At 35.1% G+C, this 15,709-nt stretch overlaps 1 protein-coding gene across 1 annotated transcript; it reads right to left on the reverse strand.

Annotated features, from left to right (window-relative positions):
- Positions 1–3,082: 3,082 nt before the first annotated feature.
- LOC127852486 (uncharacterized) lies at positions 3,083–14,938 on the reverse strand. Its single transcript, XM_052386442.1, has 10 exons — positions 13,805–14,938; positions 13,118–13,192; positions 12,445–12,678; positions 11,777–11,883; positions 10,974–11,145; positions 8,083–9,582; positions 7,371–7,511; positions 6,651–6,796; positions 6,022–6,139; positions 3,083–5,418 (listed from the first exon to the last, which is right to left on the reverse strand). Exons 1-10 carry the CDS (start codon positions 14,081–14,083, stop codon positions 5,149–5,151), a joined length of 3,042 nt encoding a protein of 1,013 aa, XP_052242402.1. The 5' UTR covers positions 14,084–14,938; the 3' UTR covers positions 3,083–5,148.
- Between the last annotated feature and the right edge of the window lie 771 nt (positions 14,939–15,709).

A 15,709-nucleotide genomic window follows, 5' to 3' on the forward strand; every position in this document is an offset into this window, starting at 1 on the left:
TTAGTTTGAAATAATGATGTTGGTGGCGGTGGTGACTTATATTTGGCTTGAACAGCGGATATGTATGGCCGTGAGAAGTGCAAGACCAAATATAATTTTGAAATAATGATGTTGGTGGTGGCTGTGTCATATATAATTGGCTTGAACAGCTGATATTTATTGCCCATGAGAAGTGCAAGACCAAGTATAAGTTTGAAATAATGATGTTGGTGGGGGTGGTGTCTTATCTTTGGCTTGAACAGCTGATACCTATTGCCCGTGAGAAGTGCAAGACCAAGTATTAGTTTGAAATAATTATGTTAGTGGCGGTGGTGTCTTATATTTGGCTTGAACAGCGGATATGTATGGCTGTGAGAAGTGCAAGACCAAGTATAAGTTTGAAATAATGATGTTGGTGGTGGTGGTGTCTTATCTTTGGCATGAACAGCTGATACCTATTGCCGTGAGAAGTGCAAGACTAAGTATTAGTTTGAAATAATGGTGTTGGTGGCAGTGGTGTCTTATATTTGGCTTGAACAGCGGATATGTATTGCCCGTGAGAAGTGCAAGACCAAATATAATTTTGAAATAATGATGTTGGTGGTGGCTGTGTCTTATATAATTGGCTTGAACAGCTGATATTTATTGCCCATGAGAAGTGCAAGACCAAGTATAAGTTTGAAATAATGATGTTGGTGGGGGTGGTGTCTTATCTTTGGCTTGAACAGCTGATACCTATTGCCCGTGAGAAGTGCAAGACCAAGTATTAGTTTGAAATAATGGTGTTGGTGGCAGTGGTGTCTTATATTTGGCTTGAACAGCGGATATGTATTGCCCGTGAGAAGTGCAAGACCAAATATAAGTTTGAAATAATGATGTTAGTGGCGGTGGTGCCTTATCTTTGTCTTAACCAGCTGATACCTATTGCCCATGAGAAGTGCAAGACCAAGTATTAGTTTGAAATAATGATGTTTGTGTTGGTGTTGTCTTCTCTTTGTCTTGAACAGCTGATATGTATGGCCTGTGAGAAGTGCAAAACCATGTATTTGTTTAAAATAATGATGTTTGTGGTGGTGGTGTATTATCTTTGGCTTGACCAGCTGATATGTATTGCCCGTGAGAAGTGCAAGACCAAGTATTTGTTTGAAATAATGATGTTGGTGGCGGTGGTGTCTTCTCTTTGTCTTGAACAGCTGATATTTATTGCTCGTGAGAAGTGAAAGACCAAGTATTTGTTAGAAATAATGATGTTGGTGGCAGTGGTGTCTTATATAATTGGCTTGAACAGCTGATACCTATTGCCCGTGAGAAGTGCAAGACCAAGAATTAGTTTGAAATAATGATGTTGGTGGCAGTGGTGTCTTATATTTGGCTTGAACAGCGGATATGTATTGCCCGTGAGAAGTGCAAGACCAAATATAAGTTTGAAATAATGATGTTAGTGGCGGTGGTGCCTTATCTTTGTCTTAACCAGCTGATACCTATTGCCCATGAGAAGTGCAAGACCAAGTATTAGTTTGAAATAATGATGTTTGTGTTGGTGTTGTCTTCTCTTTGTCTTGAACAGCTGATATGTATGGCCTGTGAGAAGTGCAAAACCATGTATTTGTTAGAAATAATGATGTTGGTGGCAGTGGTGTCTTATATAATTGGCTTGAACAGCTGATACCTATTGCCCGTGAGAAGTGCAAGACCAAGAATTAGTTTGAAATAATGATGTTGGTGGCAGTGGTGTCTTATATTTGGCTTGAACAGCGGATATGTATTGCCCGTGAGAAGTGCAAGACCAAATATAAGTTTGAAATAATGATGTTAGTGGCGGTGGTGCCTTATCTTTGTCTTAACCAGCTGATACCTATTGCCCATGAGAAGTGCAAGACCAAGTATTAGTTTGAAATAATGATGTTTGTGTTGGTGTTGTCTTCTCTTTGTCTTGAACAGCTGATATGTATGGCCTGTGAGAAGTGCAAAACCATGTATTTGTTTGAAATAATGATGTTGGTGGTGGTGGTGTCTTATCTTTGGCTTGAACAGCTGATACCTATTGCCCGTGAGAAGTGCAAGACCAAGTATAAGTTTGAAATAATGATGTTGGTGGCAGTGGTGTCTTATATTTGGCTTGAACAGCGGATATGTATTGCCGTGAGAAGTGCAAGACCAAGTATAATTTTGAAATAATGATGTTGGTAGTGGTGGTGTCTTATCTTTGGCTTGAACAGCTGATACCTATTGCCCATGAGAAGTGCACGAAAAGCTGATATTTATTGCCCGTGAGAAATGCAAGACCAAGTATTTGTTAGAAATAATGATGTTGGTGGTGGTTGTGTCTTATATAATTGGCTTGACCAGCTGATACGTAATGCCCATGAAAAGCACAAAAACCAGGTAAATGTCTAAAATCATGAAATTTGTTGTGGACGTGTCTTATATTTGACTTGACCAGCTGATATGTATGGCCTGTGAGAAGTGCGAGACCAAATATTTGTTTGAAATAATGATGATGGTAGTGGTGATGGTGTCGTATTTTAGGCTTGACCAGCTGATATGTATTGCCCGTGAGAAGTGCCAGACCAAGTATTTGTTAGAAATAATGATGTTGGATGGGTCTTATATAATTGTCTTCAACAGCTGATATGTATGGCCTGTGCAAAGTGAAAGACCAAGTATTAGTGTGAAATAATGATCTTGGTGGCGGTGTTGTCTTATATATGGCTTTAACAGCTGATATATGTTGCCCATGAGAATTTGAAGACCAAGTAATTACTAATCATAATGTTGGTTGTGGTTGTGACTTATATTTGTCTTGACCAGCTGATGCTTATAATATCTCAAGTTATGAACTAATGTGAGAAGCCAACAATGAATATACATTCATTATTCATACGTTCAAGCAATACAAGGTATGTGTAAGATTCGCGAGAAAGGAATTGAATTACTGAAATTTACTCAAGTTGTTATAGAAAGTATTTCTGAAATATTTTATAACGTGTTTTATATGCCAGGCGCATTGGCAATATTGGTGTGTTCCCAGGTATGCATAGGTGTGATTAAAACACGGGGGACATGTATATCAGTAAGTAACAAACAAGAGACAAAAGATGGTCCATATCTTGAAATTTAATTGTAGATCAAAAATGTTAATAAGTAGGTGTTCCTACATTAAATTCTGTATACACCTGATATGACAAATTTTAAGATAAACATAATAACATTGCAATTGATAATGATAACAACGGGGCGACTTATATGAGTATTATTTATACAAAGCAAAGTCTCTTAACGTTGTTTGGTGAAAAGAAAGTTGTTCTTTTTTGTTTTAACAACTTCAAAAATATGCTTCATTTGTTGTTTTTTAATTTTTTTTTATTTTTTTGGATAAAGACATTTGTAACTGATTTCAGCATAGTAAATTTTTTGTTTAAAGTCATTTGAATACAGTGGTGAAATTACATAATTAGCAGAAGAAAATTGAACTTCTTTTTTGCAATAAATAAACAACTGCTTTGTGTAAATTTTTAAGCATCTTTGGATATGAAGGAAAATAACAATTGTAATAAAAATACAGCATACATTTTGAAAGGTCAGTCATTCTGAAAAAAAAAAAACACTGTAATTATTTGGATCATTAACAGAGGTTTAGAATAACAAAATGCAATGAAAGCAAATCTACCCATGAAGTTTCATGATCCTAGGCGTATGCGTTCTTGAGTTATCATCCGGAAGCCATTTTACTATTTCGGGTCACCATGACCTTGACTTTTGACCTAGTGACCTCAAAATCAATAGGGGTTATCTGCAAGTCATGATAAATCTACCCATGAAGTTTCATGATCCTAGGTGTATGCGTTCTTGAGTTATCATTCAAAAACCATTTTACTATTTCTGGTCACTGGACCTTGACCTTTGACCTAGTGACCTCAAAATCAATAGGGGTCATCTGCGAGTCATGATCAATGTACCTATGAAGTTTCATGATCCTAGGCCCAAGCGTTCTTGAGTTATCGTCTGACAACCACCTGGTGGACGGACCGACCGACCGACAGACCTACCGACAGACCGACATGAGCAAAGCAATATACCCCCTCTTCTTCGAAGGGGGTCATAATAATACACTGTCTCCTCAGAACAATACATGTTTCATAAAACAAATAATAATAGATATTCTAAGAAAATAGCAACAACAAAAAGTTTGTTGTGAACACAACAGTCAAGTTATGATGTAGAGGCACGACTAACAAAATCAGATGGTGAGTATTTTTAAGTATACTTTTCCTGTAAAATATCGTGGTACTTGTGGAAAAAAAATGCATTCAAATAATAAGGCTGAACATAAAACAATATTAAGTCTCTTAAAAGTATTGTCTTCAATACAAAAAGAGGCAGAGTACTATCAGACAGCAACAAAATATATGGAATTAATGATTCCCTGTTGTAACATATATTTACATAAACACCAAACAGCAACATTTAAACAGAGCTTAATTTCTCACTACAATTTGATACTTTTTTTGGAAAATATTTTATAAATCATTCAAACGATTCTTGTTATAATATTTTCAAGGAATACATTCTATTAATAGTATCAAATGTCTGGGTTTAATATAAAGACACAAAGTGATTGAGTATTTTTCTTTTTTAATTATTGAACTGTTGTTTATTAACCAGAAAACAGAAACTTTAAGGTCTACCGGTAACCATCTGTTTGTTGAATGATATGATGTACAGGCAATAACTATGCAACAATGTGTATTTTACCCTTAAAATATAAGTTCATGATTGCTTCACTACAAAACTCACATGTTTCGCTGATGACTTACAATAAGTAGTTCTAAACGGATTATCATTAACAGTACAAAAACAACTTAAAATCATATCTACATAGATATAACAATGGAACAATATAACATCATAAGTTACAACTTGCTGTAACGGTAACTTCTTTCAAGAAAATAATGAAACACTGTAGACTGTTATACTTTGATATAAAAACTGTAGCACACAGAATAAAACAATAAAATAAAATATGTACACGCCATTGCTGCCTAACTAGCAGTTTGATACTTATTATGAAGTCATGAAGTTTAACACACTTTCAAATTCTTACTTATGATTGTAAAACCATCATATATAAATGCCTCTTTCGAAGTATCAACTGTAATCAGTATCTTATCAACTGTACTGGACATTGCAAATGTCACATCGAAAGCCTTCAGTGTCCAAACCAGTTCCAATGCACTTCTCATGCACCCAACGCCCACACACATCACAGTTCAGCCACTTAAGTTGTCCTCTGGGGTCAATACACTGCAGGGCATTACATAAATATGTGTGCCTGTCCCCGGAGGCCAACAGACGTCCACGAACATAGTTCCGGAAAAATGCTACGTGAGACTGTCCCAGTGTCAGTGCTGGGAGATTGTTCACAAGACATTCAGCTTTCTGCAAAAGAAATATTAAAGATTTTGATTGAAATCATGGATCATCTTTGATAAATATCTTATACAATTGATGATCCAGTTATTCAAAATAATCATTGTCAATCAAATTCACAAGTGCCAAATTTATTTCATTTTGCATTTCAATGAATTTAATAATTACTTCCAAATAATTATTGCACTTAAGTTTGCATTTAAACTTTAACTTTAAAATCAAGAGGTAATTTATTATACTAAAACAGATACCTCTCTAAATGTGTGAACTGACAATGCAAGGAAGAGGTTTCTCTATTTGTATTTACTCAAATTGTTCCATTTGTTTGATCGAATTTCTCCTGTTTTCAACAATACTAAGTTGAATAACAATTATTTTACCAACTCGTTTTTTAAGAACTTTCCTACTTGATTTTAAAGTGGAAAACAATTGTATGGCCAATCCCTGTGAAAGTGATTAGCCATGGCTTAGGATTAAAACCTAAATCTTCTGATTTGTAGTTGAGCGTCCTACTCATTGAACAAGCTTAATTTATTTAAATGGTAAATTAAATATTATCGAATGAATATCTTGGCAAACTTAATGAGATACTAAAAATACAAATATCCATACCATCAAAGTAAAGATGCCACAGCTTGTTCCATCAGTTTGTCTGTTCTGCGTTGTTGATGAAAAATGCCACTGATCCATTCCATCAGACATAACATTGGACCGGACGCTCATGAACTTTCTGAAAGATTATAAATTCAAAGCCATGTCAAGTTTTTGAACCTAGATTTTATGGAAGTTATATTCCTTGTTAATAGAATTGGGGATGGATCAAGCAGATGATTTCCAGTCAATAAATTTCACTGACAAATCTTGGGACCTTACAATGATTAAAAATTAAAAAAGTAAATAAGTGAATTAACATGAAAAACCTGATTTTAACTACCAAGTTTCTTGTTTCTAAAGATTAAAAGCTGACATAACATATGTAAATTAATATTGCAATGTTCCATTTAATTAGTTTCCTTATTTTGATAGTCTATCAAGAAAATCCAGTGTTTTGAACTTGGCATGGTAAAGGGGACGAGTTTTTATTCCATGTCTCCTGCTTGCTGTTTCATGTATAACTGATGGATTTGCAAGCTTTTTATTGTCTTTTGCACACACACGTATTGACATATGAGTTTTATGAGTTGAAGCACATGTCCATTCTTTTTTCTGCATTTAATTTTTAACATTTTTTTTTCGCTTACCTGAAAAGCTCATAGAAAACCTTGTTGTCACCACCCAGCGAGTCATAAACATTAACAGTTTTGGTTTTTGGCTGGGCCACCAGCAAAACCCAATGGCTATTATGGCACCTGGGCACCATAATCAAGTCGTACATGGTAAAGTCCACCTATCGAAAAATAGTTCTGTATTAATTGTCATGTAATATATTTGGTGAATTAGAGTACGCTTCAAATGTAAGATTTACCAATTATCCATTTAAATGATAAAATCCCTATCAATTGATGTTGCACACGTGTTAATATGATAACTCAGTTAAGTTTATTTACATACTATATGTCTTGATAACTGGAGTTTGTAAACGCATAATTAAAATATATATTCAATATCACAAATGTGGTAAAAATAAACGGCTATTTAAGACCCAGACACAAGGAAATCAGGGAAACTGCCTTAAAAGCACACATTGTTATTTTACGGAACATAGTATATTGTCAGCCATTAGTGATATCAATTAACGAATTTGCTTGTTTAAAAAATATTTTTAAATACCCTATTTCTCACCCCTTATTGATAATTGCCCCCCCCCCCCCCACACCCATTGCAAACAAATAAATAAATAAAAGGTTACATCAATTTCTGTCAACATCCTCCTCCTCAAAGAGCTACCTTTCAACTGCATATGATATTTATCGCATTCTTTTTCATTTTTGAAAACAAAAATCATATAATACTAATAGTACCTTGGAAAATCTGTATGTCGTAAAATTTCCAGCCTTCCATTGAGTGGCAGCATACGATGGGAATGAAAACATTCTTTTTTCTCCAGGACACCAACTGTCTGTCGACTGTCTTGACAATAGTTTCAAATATGCATTGACTATCTGCAAAATACCATTGAAGGACTTATCAGATTTAGCTACACATTAAAACTTCTTTAATATTATATATGTTTATTAAAGGAATCCTGACAGAAACAAGCAAATTCGTAGATTCGATATCCTAGCAAAAATTCAGTTTGTTAATGGTTGCAAATCCCTGGATATATGGTATAATCTTTCAAAAATATTTAAGTGTAGGGTTATTGTTGTTATGCAATGCTATTCTCATCATTAATAACTATACACCCATGCAGTTTCATATTAAAATCTTGTAGCATGATAAATTTGAAAAGTGACACAATATAAACCAACAAAGAACTCTTGTGAAGGGTTTTGATTCATGGTCATGGTACTTCTTCTCAACAATATCTATACATCAATGAAGTTCCATGTTGATATCTTAAAACATTTGTGAGATATGGCCATTCAAACTTGTGTGACAGACAGACGGACAGACTGTCGCCGATTGACAGACGGCAAAAGGCAATATATATATATATATATATATATATATATATATATATATATATATATATATATATATATATATATATATATATATTATGTAAATTACCTGATCATCTACCCAGTTGTTGCCTTCCAGAGTTTGGAGATTTGTCTCTTCAACCCCTTCACCACACACTGTCAATCTTTCTCCTTTGGCAAGTGGTATAGGGTCAGATGGCATCGTCAAGAAATGAATTGCCTCTTCTTTTTTTGCAGCCACGTTGACAGGAGGTGTAGTTTTCACTTGAGAGGTAGCCGTGTTTACAGGAGTTGTAGTTTTCACTTGAGAGGTAGCCGTGTTGACAGGGGGTGTAGTTTTCACTTGAGAGGTAGCCGTGTTGACAGGAGGTGTAGTTTTCACTTGAGAGGTAGCCGTGTTGACAGGTGGTGTAGTTTTCATTTGAGAGGTAGCCGTGTTGACAGGGGGTGTAGTTTTCATTTGAGAGGTAGCCGTGTTGACAGGAGGTGTAGTTATCACTTGAGAGGTAGCCGTGTTGACAGGGGGTGTAGTTTTCATTTGAGAGGGAGCCGTGTTGACAGGTGGTGTAGTTTTCATTTGAGAGGTAGCCGTGTTGACATGGGGTGTAGTTTTCATTTGAGAGGTAGCCGTGTTGACAGGAGGTGTAGTTATCACTTGAGAGGTAGCCGTGTTGACAGGGGGTGTAGTTTTCATTTGAGAGGGAGCCGTGTTGACAGGTGGTGTAGTTTTCATTTGAGAATTAGCCGTGTTGACAGGGGGTGTAGTTTTCATTTGAGAGGTAGCCGTGTTGACAGGAGGTGTAGTTATCACTTGAGAGGTAGCCGTGTTGACAGGGGGTGTAGTTTTCATTTGAGAGGAAGCCGTGTTGACAGGTGGTGTAGTTTTCATTTGAGAATTAGCCGTGTTGACAGGGGGTGTAGTTTTCATTTGAGAGGGAGCCGTATTGACAGGTGGTGTAGTTTTCATTTGAGAGGTAGCCGTGTTGACAGGGGGTGTAGTTTTCATTTGAGAGGTAGCCGTGTTGACAGGAGGTGTAGTTATCACTTGAGAGGTAGTCGTGTTGACAGGGGGTGTAGTTTTCATTTGAGAGGGAGCCGTGTTGACAGGAGGTGTAGTTTTCACTTGAGAGGTAGCTGTGTTGACAGGGGGTGTAGTTTTCACTTGAGAGGTAGCCGTGTTGACAGAATGTGTAGTTACGTTAATGTCTTCATTGACAGATTCGTCAAGAAAAGGTTTGATATTATTTAAGGCGACGGATGTTTTCAGAATGGCACCATTCAATGTCTTAAGTTTTACAACCCCGCAAACAATATCATCAACTACGAATGGCCCTGTATAATTGGTTCCAAGGTCCCCTTTTGCCTTGCGGCATGCCCTGGAGGCATTGAATTTCAACACTTTGTCTCCTATATTTACAGCGGTGTAGGGTCTTTTCTTTAAATTTGATTTCTTGAAGTCCCTTTGTTGTTTTCTTCTGGCCTCTTCACAATTTTTTTCGACTTCAGCTGATATCTGCAGGCCTGTATTTTGACTCTTTTCAACATTTTCTTCAAGAAATTTCTCACTTGGCAATGCTCCAATTATCTCCTACGAAAAAAAACAACAACATTATATTTCATCACTATTATCTTAAAGGGGCCTTTTCACAGATTTTGGCCTTTTTTTAACTTATTCATTAAATGCTTTATATTGGTAAATGTAAACATTGGATCGTAAAAGCTCCAGTAAAAAATCAAGGAAAAAATTAAAAGAAAAAGAACTTTGCCCGGAGCAGGTTTCGAACCAGTGACCCCTGGAGTCCTGCCAGAGTCCTGAAGTAAAAACGCTTTAGCCTACTGAGCTATTCCGCCGAGTACACATTAGTGACGTATTTTATACCTTATATAAGCAATCTTCGTAGTTTCACAAAATTTAACGACAAAAACAGAACTCTCCAAATTATTCAATCGTTTCGCGTTGCAACGCTTTATAATTTTTAGGTTTTAAAATCGTCAAAAGATGCATATAATGGCTATATTAGAGCATGTTAATGTTCAGTATTACTGTTTCCTCACAAATATCATAACTAAAACGAAAACTTACGAATCTGAAACAACTTTTTTCAATTTTGTCAATTTTCCAAAGCGTGAAAAGATCCCTTTAATATAGATAAGTCATAAAGCTAGAAGTAATGCTACAGCCAGGAACAAGTTGTTAATTGGCCAAATTTTACCTTAACGTACGACCTTGACTTTACGTAGATGAAAGATGTAACATGCTACACATAATTTTCTCACTCACTGTTAAAATAATAAATTACAAATTTCAACAAGCACAAGTCTCAAAATGATGTTACATGGCAAAATGTTATCTAAATCTCTTAGTTGGTTCCTAAGGGGTTAGCGCATTTGATCTGAGGCTAGTGAATACCAGTTTGGGTAAGATTTATTTTCCATCAAATTATCATGACATATTTGCATAATTATGATCAATCAAAATAAACCAAAACAATTGACCTGAAGTGAATTGCAGTACCAATTAACCAAATAGAGATACTATGTTAACATACCCACACAAAAATTGAAACTTGCTGTATTAATAGACATCGGCCCAGTAAAAGCTTCAAACAAATGATTTGTCTATGCACGCATCAAGGTAAAGAATGATACCATTGGCACTGTTTGTACTACAATATGAAGTTCCTATTCAGGTATTAGAATATGAAGTTCCTATTCAGGTACTACAATATGAAGTTACTGGTGAGGTAATACAATATCAAATCCTGGACCTCACATTGTCTTTTACAAGTATGTCAAGTTTCTTCAAGGTATCTGACTAACTATTTGAAAAATCAAATTATACAGTTTGCAACACAACTGGGAAACTGCATACCGACTAAAAGCACAGAGGGTAAACCCTTGCCTGAAACTGGTGAAATCAGTAAAACTGTATGGAATTAATAATTGGTCAAAATAGAAATCAAGGTAATGTATACTAACATCAACGTTGATTTTTGGTAGCTGACTAGGAAAAACTGCCTCACGTCCATATAGCAGGAAGAATGGGGAAAACTTTGTGGATGACTGCTTTTTTGTCCGGATTGCAAAGAGCACTTCCTCGAGACGATCATCCCAGTTGTTTTGCTCCTCACTAACCAGTTTACTTAGTGCCCTATGTAGAAATCAATAAAAAAATCAAACATGGCAGGTGGAAATACACATTGCAATGACAGATTTAAACTACAATTCTCGTAAGATTTTATTAAGATAAAAGCTCTTTGAACATAAAGAATTTGTATCTGTTTTGTTCACATATGGGCATTTTACACTATTCTCTTTTTATGAATACTATTTAAAAACATGGACAGAGTGACATCCAAGCAGTATAAAGCAGTATACCGCCACTATTGCATTACGTGCATAATATAGTAATTCATTTTTATTGTTAACTTCTTGATAAATAGATGCTGAGTACTGACATCATGCAACCAATCAAATAATTTGATATTTCCCAATGGTAATTAACTCCAATACAATTATGACTAATACGCTATTGAATTTGGTTACTGGCAGCTATTATGTATGCGCCCATTTATCTTCTGTATACCTATTTACAAGGAATTGACTCAAAATAACATCCTTTCTATGTCGTAAAATACTTAAAGTTACCAGAGACTTCTATATTTATATCTGTTGCAATTAGTCAGACAAGGCCTCGGATAGCAACACTATGTGATGCTCTAATATAAGCATGCTCATCTTAACTTCAACAAAGTATGTTCTAAATAAATAATAATATTCACCTTTTAATTGTTTGATTTGTTCTTTCATCCAAGCCATTGGTCTGTGGATGATAGGCAGCAGTGAGTTTATGGTTGATGTCCCAATTCTCGCACAATTCTTGATTAATCTGCAATAGTAATACACATGACATACGTGTTCTATAAAAATAACCAAGAGTTGTCCCTAGACAGCACGCTAGACTTGTCTTGCGCTTTATAGTAATGTACGCTTTCTTTCAGGCATATTTGAAGTAATCTGTACTTGTTACATTTATGACTAAACAAAAAGCTGAAAATTTATAAAGAAAGTCAATAAAATTTGTTACAATTTATTGTTGACTTTAATTAGCTTAGGTATGGGGAATAAACCTTTTTCTATTGTAAGAACAGCTTGTACCTAAAAAAAACAATTTCAGCACAATATCTCCATAAAAACAGAGGTAATTGAGAGTAGACTCTGAGCTTATGTGAATTTCAACTTGCATGCAATATAAAGAAGTGAAACTCCAAGCCTCATTGTGACTTCTTAGAACATATGGGGGCATATGCATCCTAAAAGGCCAGTAAGATGTTAGTCTGGATCGGCAAAATTGTTAATTGAATACCTGAAGTAGAAAAAGTGTATGGAGGGGTTGCATTTTTACCATAGCACATCAATTTCAAAGTACGAAGTTAAATTTTACTTGTACCTGATTCACGAATTCTCTTCCTTGATCTGTTAAGATCGCATTCATCGCTCCATGCCGATATATCATTTTTTGGACACATTTTGACACCTCAACAGCAGTTTTGTTTGGAATTGCAAAGGCTTCCACCCATTTGGTATAGTAATCAGTCGCTGTAAATATGTACCTGTTCCCAGCTGGTGTCTCTGTGAAGGGACCCATTAAATCACAGCCAACTAATTCAAATGGTTGCTGGACCTGTAAATAGATTGTTTTTACTGAAATTGTCTGCAGAAGATGTGTATAGGGCATGGGCTAAATGAGTTCATTTATTAATGTAAAAAAAATATACTTAACATTGAGTGCCCAAGAATACACAGAGATGTTTTTAGTTAATTATTGGAGTGTTAATTATTCGTGGCAGAAGTAAACTAATGATAAGGATGAGATTACCCTTAAGGAAAGGCTTGCAGAAGAAGTGAGTTCACTGTAACTTATTTTTCATTGTTTATACTAGTATGCAATAGCCACATCCAAATCCTATTTTATACACAGCTATTTGAACGTTTCTTACAAAAAGCTAATCATTAACTTGAAAAATTTGAATAACCATAAACAAAGCAATTGAGGCCATTATACATTCGCATGCTTCGGCAAGATGAAAATAAAGGCAATAAATGTATTATATATAACTTACATGGATTGATTTCAGTTCAGGTTTCTTTGGTGGCTTCAGTGGATCAGACTTTTGGCATTGTACACACATCTTCACCTATCAAATTTTATATAAAACAGCATGACAATTTTAGATTACCAACTTTTAACAAAAAGTACTTACAGATGGATATTAAGCACCGCAAATCTACTGATTAAACAAATATGCACTTACAAACACTTGATTAAGTAAGCAACCATTCCCATTTTAAGACTCTCAATTTTCAAATCAATGCTTGTCTAAGCGACTTATTAAAGATTTTGGCTATAATAATAACAGAATATGAGCATTTGAACTTTTTCCCATGTCCATTTATACAGAATTTGGGCAGACCTTGATCAGGCCATGAATAGTTTGGCGAAGATTCATAGACTTTATGGTCTCAACACAAAAACATCAATGAAAATTTTGAATGCTATTCAATACATTCTCAGTTGAATATAATGCCCTTCTAATAATAATTGCCCCAAAATTGAGAATTATACATTTAAAAGAATTCAGTGTTATACAAATACATAAGCAGGACTTTCCATTGTGATTAATGCAAAGCTGTTTCAAAACACTGGGTTTGTATTTCAAAGTATTTAGACACTCTTTATTTACAAACATTTTTCATGACTATACAACACATAAAAACTGAAAAGTAACAGGTAGCATTCTGAAACTTACATATTCCCTGATATCATGTGTCATCTTGGGCCACCAGAACCTTATCTTCATCGTCTCATTTGTTTTATTGAAACCACTGTGGCCCCCTATACCACTGGCATGGAATTCCTTCAAGAGATCAGCCGTCTCTCCCATCCGAACCACTTTAACCCCATTAAGCACCCCTGGTACATATTTGAAGAGTTCTTTACCTGCAAAGTAGGATATCAAAATTAAAACAAGGGCTGTTTGTAAAACATGCATGCCCCCATATGGGCTCTTCGTTGTAGTGACAGCCATTGTGTGAGTATGTTTTTGTCACTGTGACCTTGACCTTTGACCTAGTGACCTGAAAATCAATAGGGGTCATCTGCCAGTCATGATCAATGTACCTATGAAGTTTCATGATCCTAGTCATAAGCGTTCTTGAGTTATCATCCAGAAACCATTTTACTATTTCGGTTCACCGTGACCTTGACCTTTGACCTCCTAGTGACCTGAAATCAATAAGGGTCATCTGCGAGTCATGATCAATCTACCTATCAAGTTTCATGATCCTAGGCCTAAGCGTTCTTTAGTTATCATCCGGAAACCATTTTACTATTTCAGGTCACCGTGACCCTGACCTTTGATATAGTAACCTGAAAATAATTAGGGGTCAACTGCGAGTCATGATCAATTTACCTATCAAGTTTCATGATCCTAGGCATAAGCGTTCTTGAGTTGATTGGAGTCATGTCGGTTAAGATGAATGCAAAATATAAAAGCAAAATGTCAAGGAACATAAAATTTAGAGGTGGTACACAAACTTTAACATAGATTTATCAATACCGGGTAATATGCATATTCTAGGTGGAAAAAGGGTCATAATTCTTACAAAATGCTTTATACAGTTGTCTGCTCTTGTTTATAGATTGGGGTTATGCTGGTAAAGAAGTATGCAAAATATAAAAGCAAAACGTCCAATTTATGACACAATACTGTATAATGTGAGGTTGGAATAAGACGTCAATGCGGGAATAAATTGTGATTTTTCAACAGTGCATAATATGAAGTTTTACATGTTGTATTTATTAAGTTTGACATATTATAATTCAAATAGATACTTGCATATATAATAGCATCATTTAAATTGATTTTACTACACTACACAACTGGATTTTTTATTGAATTTGTTTTTAATCCCCATAAAATAATACCTTGTCCTTGCAGTGCATGAACACATTTTAAAAATACATTAAAAGGGATAAAAATACAATCACTGTTAATAAAAAGTTATAGAAAATTGCTTATTAAGCTTGAAGTATAGATAAAATATTACAAAAATTAATTGAGATCATGAATAGTTTTGTTTGAGAAAATCACCAAAATGATGTCCATTCCCAAGTTGATGTCTTATTCCAAATTCACATAATACAGTGTTCCACATATTATTTCATATTAACAATTACACTAATTGATAATTGATGTGTCATTAAATGATAAAATAATATGACAATTGCCATTCAAATTTAAAGAAGTATGTTGTCATTAATGCCATTGCAACCACTGTAACCCTTTGCTTGCTGGGAAATTTGTCGTCTGCTTAAATGTTCTCTGCTGAATTCTATAATTAGCATTTTCTTCGATTTTTTTTCTAAGACCACTATCAGGATATCAAACAGTTTGGATCCTGATGAGACGCCACGTTCTGTGGCGTCTCATCTGGGTCCAAACTGTTTGCAAAGGCCTTCAAAATCCGGTTCCAGCGCTCAAAGGGTTAAAATTTAAACAACTATGTTGTAATTAATGGCATTACAGCCACTTTAATATTTTAATTGATATATTGATACAATATTGAAAAAAGCGGAACACGAAATGAATATTAATTCAGAAAATATGTATGGTCCTCAAAGCTGTACCATATAGACTGCTAATCTGGGCTGT

This window comes from Dreissena polymorpha, chromosome 12 (assembly GCF_020536995.1).
Source record: "Dreissena polymorpha isolate Duluth1 chromosome 12, UMN_Dpol_1.0, whole genome shotgun sequence".
Classification (NCBI taxonomy): Eukaryota; Metazoa; Mollusca; class Bivalvia; order Myida; family Dreissenidae; genus Dreissena; species Dreissena polymorpha.

Excerpts from the sequence above, each read along its gene's own strand:
- LOC127852486 (XM_052386442.1), bottom strand. The coding sequence starts at position 14,083 with ATGGCTGTCACTACAACGAAGAGCCCATATGGGGGCATGCATGTTTTA. Across the intron at positions 12,679-13,117 it reads CTGAACTGAAATCAATCCAT|GTCCAGCAACCATTTGAATT; the intron begins GTAAGTTATATA and ends ATCTATTTACAG. Across the intron at positions 6,797-7,370 it reads CGACATACAGATTTTCCAAG|GTGGACTTTACCATGTACGA; the intron begins GTACTATTAGTA and ends ATTTTTCGATAG.